General features: G+C 42.0%; 1 protein-coding gene across 1 annotated transcript; it reads left to right on the forward strand.

The window, feature by feature from the left end:
* The first annotated feature begins 634 nt into the window (after positions 1-634).
* Positions 635-11,572, forward strand: LOC116056405 (cytochrome P450 26C1). The gene is made up of 7 exons (XM_031308582.2): positions 635-816; positions 2,079-2,440; positions 4,965-5,189; positions 6,694-6,969; positions 7,751-7,909; positions 8,289-8,681; positions 10,026-11,572. Exons 2-7 carry the CDS (start codon positions 2,234-2,236, stop codon positions 10,365-10,367), a joined length of 1,602 nt encoding a protein of 533 aa, XP_031164442.1. The 5' UTR covers positions 635-816; positions 2,079-2,233; the 3' UTR covers positions 10,368-11,572.
* The last annotated feature ends 1,634 nt before the right edge of the window (positions 11,573-13,206 follow it).

A 13,206-nucleotide genomic window follows, 5' to 3' on the forward strand; every position in this document is an offset into this window, starting at 1 on the left:
TGCAGCAGCAGCTGAGCTCCAACCTGAAATCCTGAGCGCGCTCTGCAAACCTGCAGCTGATTGGCTACCTGAGAGTTTCCTCCATCCGCTGCTATCTGATCCTCTCTCTGTCTCTCTCTCTCTCTCTCACACACACACACACACACACACACACACACACACACACATACACGCACACAGTCACGCACCATTTCAGCTGGACTTGTAGGCCGTTATAAGTTATTATATATTGTTGGCTAGTTTCAAGCAGCAAACAGGAACTGAATGAGGTTAGTGTCAACTAAATGTCACAAATGTGTGTCATATTTAAATGCATTGGTCATATATCTACAATGTAAAAAAAAATACTATATCAGTAAGACAATAATGTAAATAGATCTACCTTTTGGTCTTTGAAAATTATACAACCTATTAGGCTCAATAACAGCGCGCGCGCGCGCGCACGCACACACACACACACACACACACACACACACACACACACACACACACACACACACACAAACTCTCTCTCTCTCTCTCTCAGAGCGCACCGCCGCGTCTCTGCTCTGCTCTCCAAACTTTTCCCTTTTTTTTTCTCCTTCTAAATGCCTCTCTCTCCGGTGCGCGCGGTGAATGAACGAGCCTCTTTAACATATTCAGACCAACGTCATCGGCTGAAGGTGGATCACGCCGTGCAGCCTTTTCTATAAAACCCCCCGCAGCCCGCTCACTGTGGAGGAATAGTCACCGGGGTTTTGGCAGAGAAGGCGAGAAGGAAAACTTAGTTTCAAAGCGCACGGATTTATCTCGCCGCTGACAAAAGAGCTGCTGAAGGTAAGCCTCCTCCTTACAGACAGAAACACCTCATTTTTTCATATCGTACTAATGAAATTAAGTGAGTCATTTGTTGAACTTTGTCTTCATCCTTTCCGTTTCCAAGCCGCCTCCTCTCACCTCTGCTTTACTGTATCAGAGCTGTTAATCCGCTTCATACTGCAGCCTACTGTATTCAAATCCCCCTTTCTTCTTTCTCTTTCTTAAAAAAAACCCCTGATTTATTGCCATTGCTCCATAAACCTCGGGCCTGCCCGGGGGGGCTGAGCCCCCTGAACTGTACCTATAAAGGCGCATAACCTAATAGACAAGCCGGCGCATGTAAACCTGTAAAACTATTTGGAATAGTTGACAGCTACTCCTCATTTTGGAAGCAGCAGCGGCGGAATGAAGGGGGAGTTTTCTCACAGCAGAGAAGCACGTTTCTCTCGCAGTTCATCCAGAGTTAAATATGAATAAAATAGAGTAGACATTATTGTCCCAGAGGGGAAATCTGCCTTAGGCATATAGTGCTACAATCTGTTGCTTCACAGCACGAACATGTAACAGAAAAAAAACATTCTAAAATCGACATGAAAACATAAACGTAAGATGATAAGCTCAACGAAGCATCTTAGGACGCAAAGGAGGGACACACGTGACCTGCTACGGACAATACGACATGTTAAAAAAAGTGACTGTAATAATTAAAGTGCAAAAAAGTGCTGGTGTATTTAACGCACTTTGCTCTGCTGTGCTAAGATTTACTCTTGGAGTTCAGCAGTATGAGTCTGTGGACGCGCATCCATTCGGTCTGATGACTGTTTAATGTCCCTTTGGAGGCGCGCATGTCAAAGAAAAACTCTTCACCATATATTTAATAATCACGCATGCTGAAAAGAGTGGAGATCTGCTTGTTTTCATAATGTTTCTAAATGATTACGCGCTAAAAGATAGAACGTTGTGAGTTTGTTTTCATTGAAATAATGAAGACTTTCTCTGATTTGGTGCATTATAATAAAATCATTCCAGAGGTGACGACATATCATCATCATAGCATATTTCTGAATCATTCAGGGGGCTGATTACTATTATTATTATCCTCTAACTGGCTGTAATAACAGCTTATAACGGCTCTCGGCCATTGGCTGCGTGTCTCCAGAGATGAGTTCACAAAGAGTTTAGATTTTCTGTCTTTTTTCCCTTTTTTTCCCCTCAGCTTTGTATCTCGTGGAGCTGAGGCTAAGCTAACACACCTTTATTTTTTTTTTTTATCTGGACAGAGTTTACCGGGGGGAAAGCAGAAAAGGAACAAGAAAAAAGTAGGAGAAACTGGACGGAGGGGAAGATTTACGCACCGCCGAGTTTCGAACGGAACAGAAGCGCCTTTTACGCACAGACACAGGTGGATGCTGGGAAGCGGACCCTCTCGTAGGAGATGTTACCCCTGGCACAGTTCGGGGTCCTGTCGGCCCTGACCACCGCGCTCACCTCGGTCCTGTCCGCGCTCTTGCTGCTGGCGCTGACCCGGCAGCTGTGGAGCCTCCGCTGGAGCCTGACCCGGGACAAAGAGAGCAGCCTGCCGCTGCCGAAGGGCTCCATGGGCTGGCCACTAGTCGGAGAGACTTTCCACTGGCTTTTCCAGGTGAGAGTTGACACGTCTGGGGCTGCTTTAGTTTCCATTTTTTACAAGCGTGCCAAAATATAGGTTTAAGCCTCCTGCGCGTCTGTGTGTGTGGTGTGTGTGTGTGTGTGTGTGTGTGTGTGTGTGTGTGTGTGTGTGTGTGTGTGTATGTGTAGATCTTTATTTATGTTCATATGGTTTTCTATCTCATGATTACTTGAATTTACAGATAAAGTCCGGCTGGCTGCAGGGTGTATTAATGATCAGATTATTGATGATGTATGTGGAAGCGCTCAGGAAGCTTGGGAAAGCTCCGCAGATTCTTGTGCAGTGAGTTCTGTTGTTAATGCGACATGTGCGGACTTGATGCTCGGTGCGTAATTCCTTCTTGCGGAGGAAAAACAGACGTTTTCTGTTCAATTCTTCCTCCTCTTTCTGTCTCTTTCTCTCCCTCTCTCAGTCTGTCTGTCTGTCTCTTCTACAGTGAGGAATGCACTCTCATCCCTTCATCTCTCTATCCCTCCGCTCCACATTCACAGTGCCTCGTTACAGCACACGTTCTGTGTGGTTCAGGAGTTTCTTGTGTCCCCCCCCCCCTGTATCTGATTTCTCACCTTTCACCACCAAAGCAGAGGGAGACGGGGAGAAGTATGTGGACATCCTAACATCCCAACATACAACCGTGACAATTATGAGATACTAGTTTTTTGTCATTTAAGTAAGTTAGTAAGTAGTAAAGTAAGTAGTTCAGGTAGAAAAACAACAACAACAACAACAAAACAAGGACGGAGCGAGGGGGGGCGTCTTCTGGGGCTCCAGCCTTGAATGTTTTCTCAAAAGCACCGAATCTTCGAGGGTTTTAAAATAGGCTACCTTCAACTTTGGGTCATTTCACCTCAGACTTTCTGACTGGACTCCCAAATCAATGGAGCAAAAACCTACATTATGTGTTTATCTAAATTAGAAATAGTAACATCAGACCATTTTTGCCTCTTTTTAGGAGGCAGGAGTGAAAATTAATCATCCTTAAAGGTCCCATGGCATGAAAATTTAACTTTATGAGTTTTTTTAACATTAATATGAGTTCCCCCAGCCTGCCTATGGTCCCCCAGTGGCTAGAAATTGCGATAGGTGTAAACCGAGTCCTGGGTATCCTGCTCTGCCTTTGAGAAAATGAAAGCTCAGATGGACCGATCTGGAATCTTCCCTTTATGACGTCATAAGGGGAAAGGTTACCTCCCCTTTCTCTGCTTTGCCCGCCCAGAGAATTTGGCCCACCCATGAGAAAGAGAGAGACATCATGGCTTACAAACAAGTGAAGCATGGCAGTTGGTCAAGGCCACATCCCCCCCACCCTCCACCTTGCCCCCCCCCCTCTCCTCCTCAATAGCATTTAAAGCTACAGACACAGAAATGGCACATCCTAAGGAAAGCTCATTGTGGGACTGGCTCTAGTGGCTGTAATTCTGCACCAAGGCTGAATTTCAGGAAAGAGACTTCAGATACAGTATTAGGGGACCACTAAGGCCTATATAAAAGCATCCAATAAGCAGCATGTCATAGGACCTTTAATATTTGTTTTGTTCTGGTTTCAGAATGATAGAGACAGTTGGAGAACAGTTAGATACGAAATAGGATGTCGGCTCTACAGGGTGATTCGTTTGTTGCAAACTAATGATTTCCCCAAATAATGTATAGGTTTTTAGGCATTGTTTTTATCTCAAACGGCTTGAAAAATAGTGTACATAGTTGCCATCAATGGGGAAAACAATCTCCTGGGGGAGCATGGTCATGCCACCGCTGCATCCCCCTCACATCTGCCCCACAATGTGAAGAAATCATTTAAAGGCCCTATATCGTGCTCATTTTCAGGTTCATACTTGTATTTTGGGTTTTACTAGCACATGTTTACATGCTTTAATGTTCAAAAAACACTTTATTTTTCTCATACTGTCTGTCTGAATATACCTGGATCCCCCCTCTGTCTGAAACGCTTTGTTTTAGTGCCTGTCTCTTTAAACCCCCCTCCTGAAAAAGCCCAGTCTGCTCTGATTGGTCAGTGTCTACAGGTCTTGCATCTGCGCTCAGTGTTTTGATACTTTCACTGTATGTATATAGCATGTCGTCCTGCTTTATAATTCAAACAAGAGACATGGAAATCTAACTTTTTACAAAAGAAATCCCAAATTTGTCCCAAACAATCAAAACAACCAATCCTCTGTCACTCAAAACTACTAACTAGTTTTTGAGATATCCTAGCCGATGTCCATTTCCTTCCAATCCAGACAGCTAGCTAGACTATCTGTTCAATCTGAGTTTTCTCTCGAACAACTATTTTATCGCAGCTCAGTGCGGAGCTTAGCGCCGCCCATGACGATTGTGATTGGTTTATAGAAATGCCAATTAACCAGAGCACGTTTTTCTCCCATCCTGGAATGCTGTGTGGACTAGCCAGACCTTCCTCCGCTCCGCAGCGTGTGGATGGTCTGGCAACGCAAGACTATCTAAAATGTGACAAACTTGTAATCCAAACGTCTTCTCACAGGGTTCCAACTTCCACATCTCACGCAGAGAGCGTCACGGCAACGTGTTTAAGACCCATCTCCTCGGGAAACCCGTCATCCGGGTGACGGGTGCAGAAAACATCCGCAAGATCCTGCTGGGCGAGCACAGCCTGGTGTGCACCCAGTGGCCCCAGAGCACCCGCATCATCCTGGGACCCAACACCCTGGTCAACTCCATCGGAGACCTGCACAAGAGGAAGAGAAAAGTAAGAAAGTTGGAATACTTTAACCTAGGGCTGGGCTATATGGAGAAAATCACAATGTTTTTGACAAAATACCTCAATGACGATATTGCGGCGATATTGTAGGGATGTCTATTGCTGTTTTCACAAAATATTAACACAATGAGAGTTCTGATAATCATCAATAATGTGGATACAATGACTAAGTGTGTAAAGGCAAATAATAAAACAGCTAGTAGGTCTGGTAAGTTAAGAAAATGACATCACTTTGCTGTAATGTAGCCTGTAAAACCAGGAATAAACAATTTGTAATTCATATTTATAATAAAGTTTACAATATCCAAGATTTAAGACGATATCTAGTCTCATATATCAATATCGATATAATATCGATTTATTGCCCAGCCCTACTTTATCCTATAGAGAACTAAAGCATGGTTAAATTATCGCGAATATGTTGAGGAAAATTGAGGTAATCATTAAAATAAATCTTTGAAATGCTGAAATACAGCGCGGAGACCCACTCTCTTATTTATCCGATCCAATCTCCTATTCAGTATCATATTCAGTATCATGTCTTGTCTTCTACAATCAGTACTTTCTCCAGGGCTGCCCCTTCTTAGTCTATTAGTCGACCAATCGGTCTCTCTGGTCTTCTGTCGATTCAAGTTTCTTTAGTCGAAGAATAGGGCGACTAGATTCTGGAAAAAAATCATGATTAGTTTGGTTAATATAGAAATCTCGATTATTTAACATGATTACTCATTGACTTTTTGAAAGATGTTGCATTTATTGAACTTAAAAAAACAAAAACAAACAAATCAACAGTAAAAATACTTTGAACTGTGAAAATTCCCTTCATACTTTTCCCTCTGAATGTAATGTGCAAAAATAAATTTTTTTACGAGTTCTCTTGCTTTTGTGATCGTTAAGAGCCGAAATTGTAATCGCAAATATAATTTGATCAATTGTCAATTAGTCATTATTTATGTTTTTTTCTTGGTGAATGATTTATTTCCAAGAAACTTCTGAGCACATCTCTGGCAAACACAAGATTTTTTTGTGGAGATACTGAATTAACTAATCCATTAGTCGACAAAACCGTGTTTGTGTTAGTCGGTGGAGAATTCTTTTAGTCGATTTGTCATTTTCTTATGCTTATTCATGCTCAATTACTTATTTCCAAAGAAACTTATGAGCACACGATTTGATTATGTCAACACAAGATTTGAAATGGTGCTTTTGAACTCAGTTCAATCCTAACCCTAACCCTAACTAACCAACTAGTATGAGTGTTAGTCGACTGAGAATGTCTTTAGTCGAGCACAGCTCTACATTTCTCCCATCTTATAAAAACCGCCGTGTCCTGTCTTCTCTCCTATATCTTCTACATCTTTCCTCTTCTTTCTATCCAGTCCTAACCCTAACCCCACCCTGTCCTCCCCTTTGCTGAAAGGTGTTGACTGTCACGTACACGGTTATAACTTTTTATGATGCCTCTCTCTTTTGTTTCCTTCACCCTTTCAAGATCCTGGCTAAAGTGTTTAGCCGGGGGGCTCTGGAGTCCTACCTGCCCCGGCTGCAGGACGTCGTCAAGTCTGAAATCGCCAAGTGGTGCTCGGAGCCCGGCGCCATCGACGTTTACAGCGCCGCCAAGGCCCTGACATTTCGCATCGCCATCAGAGTCCTGCTGGGTCTGCAGATGGAGGAGGAGCGGATCGTTTACCTGGCCCAAATCTTCGAGCAGCTGATGAACAACCTCTTCTCGCTCCCCATAGACGCTCCGCTCAGTGGGCTACGCAAGGTGAGAGAGCGAGAATAAACCAGGGCAAACACTCTATTTTAACACGCATTTTACTTTACTTTTATGTTTTATTCATATAGCGCTTTTTACAACACTCAAAGACACTTTACGTAGTTTTATCGGCCCAGCATTACACGGTCAATTTCTACATACCATACCAGTATCACAACCAATAAGCAACTGTGTGTTCCTCCAAAATAACAGTCTATCTATCTATCTATCTATCTATCTATCTATCTATCTATCTATCTATCTATCTATGGCATTTGTTTCATGTACTTTAAGGACATTTTAGGAATATCATTATAAACCTCCAAACCTCTACTTGTAATTGCTTTACATAACTGTATTTTCTTTTACATCCTAATTATCCTAATGGTATCTATCAAGTAATTTTCTCAAGTCAGAAAGTTTTAATAGCTTTTCATTATTTTGACGATGGTATTGCTCTGTTTTTTTCCCCTTCTTTTTCTTTCTTTGTCTTTGTAATTGAATCAATATCATTGTAAAAGAGGGTTGATCTCACAACTATCAATAAAGGTTGAATGAATTTGGGGGATTGAATGCAGGCACACACACACAAAAGCAGCAGGTTACTGCAATAGAAATAAACGCCTGTATGATTTTCATTTGTGGCATTTTTTGGAATAAAAAACAACAACATAGATGTACTTAGTTATTTTTGTAAACAAAAAAACAGCGTGCAACTCTGTTATCTAGGCAAATACGAGTATCCAACCGGGGCTCGGTAATGACATTTTTGGTGTTGTTCTCGGTCCAGGGGATAAAAGCCAGGGAAATCTTGCACGCCAACATGGAAAAAATCATCGAGGAAAAGATGGAGCGGCAGCAGGCGGAGGAGGAATACCACGATGCCTTCGACTACATATTGTTCAGCTCCAAAGAGCATGGCCATCAGCTAAGCATCCAGGAGCTCAAGGTACCAGAGAGAAGCCCACAATATGACTCAGACTCAATATATCTCAAATATATGTTCATGTTTATTTGTTATTATTTGTTAACACACATGAGTAAAATTTGGAAATTTAAAATACATGTAAATTGTACGAGCAAGAAGCAACCCTCAAATGTTACTTATAATGCACCAGGTTAATGTTTACATTAAGAAACGTAACCCCAAACAGTTTGTTTAAATTATGTTTTTCTTATACATCCATGGTGAAAAAGCATATATTAACAGATCGATTTGGGTATTTTATTAATCAATATCAGATCACTCAAACAAAGATCGATTGTAGTTGGAGAATCCATTATTTTAACCCAGCCCTAATTCCATCAATCCACCTCCTTCCTGGCAGGAAACGGCAGTGGAGTTGATCTTCGCTGCTCACTCCACTACAGCCAGTGCCTCCACATCGCTAATTCTTCAGCTTCTTCGCCATCCAGAGGTGGTGGAGAGGGCCAGGGTCGAGCTGGAGGCCGAGGGCCTCGGCTGCGAATCCCACAGCAGTCCCAGCCCACCGGCTGTCGCCATGGAGAAAGAGGAGGACACAGAGACAACCCGCCTGCTGAACGGAGGCTGTCAAAATCACAGTGATGGTTTCCCACAGTCCCAGTCTCATGTGCCGTATCTGAGCCTGGACAAGCTGAGCCAGCTCCGCTACGTCGACACTGTTGTCAAAGAGGTTCTCCGCTTCCTGCCGCCAGTCTCGGGTGGTTATCGGACAGCCCTGCAGACATTTGAATTAGACGTAAGTTCAAGTCTCTGGTAGGAATATAACATTCATATGTCATATGTTAGTGTGAGTGAGGGTCCAGCTAGTAGGGGTGGTGATATGACGATATGTACCATTACAACACATTCTTGCATGAACGTTCGTATTAAATTGTACAAAACTTTTTGCACAACAATTCGTATGAATATGTTCCAAATTAAGGCGATCGCCAACCAGCCACGTGACTGGTTAAGCTGAGAAAAGGTGACTGTGGATCGTGACAGCAGCTGTTACAGTCAAGTTTAGCCACAAGAAGTAGACTGTCATCTGCAAAGGGACAGTCAAGTTTAGACACCAAAACAACTAGTTAGGATTAGAAAAAAGTTTGTGCTTTGGGATAAAACACCGGTCCACTTAAGTAATACTCCCAGGACACAAACACCCGTTTTTTGGGGGATAGTCTTGTGTTTTTTCCTGTTAACTTCTTCCAGGACAAGAAATCCGCTTCCCTGCTTGAAATGTGTTTTTGTTTTTTTTATCTTGGCGCCGCTATAACTTTCCTTTAGGTTGACGTAAATGAGTTTGTGAGTGAGTTAAAAGCTGGTTTATTCCCAACAAAAATGAGTCAACTTTACAGATTGGTGAGATCTTTAATTAACTCTTCATGCCGGAGAAATAAAACTAAATCTTGCTTCAATTGAATTCTGTTTAATTCCATTTGTCGTGCTGCATGCCTGACTGCGCTTTAACAACCAAAAATATTCACATACAGAGTTGCGTGGCCTTTGCTGCCCCATCATGGCCTCATCCCTCGTCTTTACGTGCCCCTTCCCTGCCCTCAGTGTCCCCAATTTGCTGCATTATTTTGCAAAAGGACAACTGAAGTCTAAAACAAATTCTCAAAATAGGCTACAATTGTAGTGCACATGCCACCTTTTATGCACCTCTTTTGCAGGGTTTAAACCCCTATAGCTGAGAAGTAATTGCAGAAAATGTCATTATGCCTAGTCATTCAAGTGCATCTTCCTAAAGCTTCCTAAATAATTGGGATTAGATTATAAAGAAGCCAGGATCAATAGATGGATGAAGGTATGGATAAGTTGAAAAGCACCCGAGAGAAAACCCTTAACCCTGTTTTCCAAGTTATACAACTCATCAAGCTTTTAAACTTCTGTCAAAAATAAAAGTTCAACATCTGACTCATAAACAAATTTTGAGGGCCAGAAAGACTTTTACAAACCTGAAGAGTTTCTAAAGAGTTAGTGCAGATTTGAATATATAAAAATGCACCAAACTATTTGTTGTTAAAAACCCTAACCCTTACCCTAAAAGCTTTCTTGTCCTTATTTATATTTATTGATTTCTGTGCTCATTTCTCAGGGCTACCAGATCCCCAAAGGCTGGAGTGTAATGTACAGTATCCGGGACACCCATGAGACCGCAGCGGTCTTCCAGAGCCCAGAGCTGTTTGACCCAGACCGGTTCGGCCCAGACCGGGAGGAGAGTCGGGCGGCTCGGTTCAGCTACGTGCCGTTCGGTGGTGGCGTGCGGAGCTGCGTAGGGAAAGAACTGGCACAGATCATCCTAAAGACTCTGGCTGTGGAGCTGATCGGGACTTGCAAATGGACTCTGGCCACGGAGAACTTTCCCAAGATGCAGACAGTGCCGATAGTGCACCCGGTAAACGGGCTGCATGTGCATTTCACTTACCTGCTTAAGTAATTTAACTTTCAATGTGCTTCTGGAAAAAACTCTCCAAGCCCAAGAAAGAAGGCACAAGCAACATGCCGGGCCTGATGGCACAGTTTAGGCACCCTTTTCTTTTCCACGGACATGAATAAGGGGTTTACATCGCTGGTTTGGAGCGCGTCATCATCCCTTCGGTGGTTTGGTCCAAAACTAAGACACCACTTTCTGTCCTAGCACAAGTACATTTTTAACCTCCTAATCTGTTCATCTGCAGTTTATCGTTTCCCATCTATTACTATTCTTTACATGCATTTTTTAAGTTATTCATGTATCGAGTTGCAGTGCAAAAAGCAGCATTTTTCTTCCTTATTTTCAAACAGAAGGTCAGGGTTTGCCCTGCTGAATGGACTGCACACTTAAGTTACAACAGCGAACGTTTCTATTCAGAGCTAAAAAACAAACATGTAAGTGCCTCATGAACAGACTTCAGGCACATTTTTGTATAACAGAATAGAAACACGTTCTATGAAGCCAGCTTTGTTCCAAGTTTCTTGGCTCTGATGAAGCCCAGGGACAAAGACGCAGCATTTTGTTGTGATACGCAAAGCGGTTTACAGATGTTAAAATCCACTTTTATATTTTGTACATCTTAGTAGCTTTTACATCAATGTGTATCAGTAAGGACATATCCATGGGCTATGCATGTTGACATGAGTCATGAGTATTTGACTCTACTTACATTTACAAAACCTTTAAGATTCAGCCTTTTCACAAAAACAAATTCTTGGGAAAATCACCTTCAATGACTTCAATTCTATTTACATCTTATCACTAGGGTTGGGTGCCGAAACCCTCCGTGCTAATACGGCACCGGTGCTTTGACCACCTGTATCTACCTGACGGAATGGCAACGCGGATTTCGTTGCCTCATTTCGGTGTCACTTAAATGCCTGAGCTGCTCTCTGATGCTCCGAAACAGACGTTAGAGGCAACAGAAGCATAGCTGAACGTGACGCTAGTTAACACTACACTTGGCAGCAGGTAACGTTAGCCTACCGTTAGCTAGTAGCTGGATTAAACAAAGTTAAAATGCTGACAGCTAAACGGTGTAGAGTGTGACTGTATTTGACTGTAGAGGATTCCAACACCAGGACGTTCAGTCTGCAGCTGCAGTTGTCGGAAAAACAGCAACGGTTTACTTGAAACTAGTAAGCCGCGAGGTGCATTCAAAGTTATTGAAAAAAAATACCCTTTTCCCATTCAGTGGTTGTTTTTGTCGTTTTACCAGCAATTTACTGGTGAAGTAAGTTATTGTTATAAGTTATTGTTATTACATTTTTAATAAATCATTCCATTTTAACCATATGGCAATAAACAAGCCTTTATTTAATGTCGCTGATTGTCATTTTATGCTCTTCCTTTTTTTAATTTTAAAATTTTTGTAGTATCGGTTTAGGCACCGGCACCGTTTTAAAAGTATCGTTTTAGCACCAGTTTCGGATAAAACCCAAATGATACCCAACCCTACTTATCACTTGGTCTTGCCTTTCTGAACTGCCTGTGAGGAAGACACTGGATGCCTGCCAGCTCCATGGAAATGTTGTATGTTCAATCATAATGTGACAGTTCTCATTAGAACCTGATTACAGTCAGTCAGAAAGAAAATCATCGAGGAATCATCAGTCAGAAAATGTTTGAACCCTTTTGGAAAACTTTCCAGACCCACGTTGGAAACAGGAGAGACTGGACAAATCCAGATGTCTTAGTCGTGATGTTTAGCAATGAGCTCCACCACTAAAACACTAAAACATCTAGGTCAAACTGTTCTATTTTTTGAACATGAATGATAAATATATCTAGTATCCAGTATAACAGTGCTATTATGTGTGTATCAAATGAAGTAGCATTATGAATAAGCTGTATTTAAACTGCAGATGTATACTTTTTGTTGTACTTTTACTTTTACTTCTGTAACAATATTTGCTGTAATTATGAATAGATAGAGACACTAACCTGTAATGTAAAGGACTTTGGACTTTGTTTCACTGCTAGAACATAGAGATATTCCATTGTTTAGAGCAGCATATATAGAGAGTAACGTTATTATTATTATTGTTATTATTGGTCTAATTTTAGGACTGTTTCTGTCTTGGTTTTGAAGCCTAATAGACGCGCTGTGAAATCGTACGTACGGATGGATTCGTGGAAGGAGATAGCACTTTCTCCGCTTTAAGGAGTCTGTATATATTTGTCTTGTTTATGCATTCATTGAGTGTATCAGATGTAGCTGCTGTACAGTTGATGTAAAGAGTAAATTAGAAGATGAAAAACAAAAACAAGTTGTCGTTTTATGAGTTTAACAAGAATGGCTTAATTTATAAGTAATACACAAACATCACATTTCCACTAATAACTCATTTTTGGACTGATCAAACGCTCTTCACACATCCCAAACTTCCAGTATATCACTTTAGACAATCAGTTTCCAATGATGGCTTCTCAGATGGCTCTGTGTAACAAACCATCTGGCGTGCCAGGTTCACTTTAGACCAATTTAACCAAATTGCATTTGAGCGTATCATCCTTGCATATCTGAAAACCTGTTCTACTCCCCAAATGGACCCTGACCAGTTTGCACACAGAGCCAGCACATCTGTCGATGATGCAGTTAATCATGCCCCTCACCTACACCCACATGTATAACACCATAAAGTTAAACTTGTTCATAAACAGAGGGTCAATAACACATCATCTTGCCCCCTGACTCTCAGCACTGGAGCCCTTAAGTCCATGCTCTCTCCGTGGCTTTTATCACTGTACACTAACCCAATGATTCTCAAAGTGGGGTCTTTGGCACTCTGCCAGGGGTCCA

The sequence above is a fragment of the Sander lucioperca genome, chromosome 15, assembly GCF_008315115.2.
Source record: "Sander lucioperca isolate FBNREF2018 chromosome 15, SLUC_FBN_1.2, whole genome shotgun sequence".
Classification (NCBI taxonomy): Eukaryota; Metazoa; Chordata; class Actinopteri; order Perciformes; family Percidae; genus Sander; species Sander lucioperca.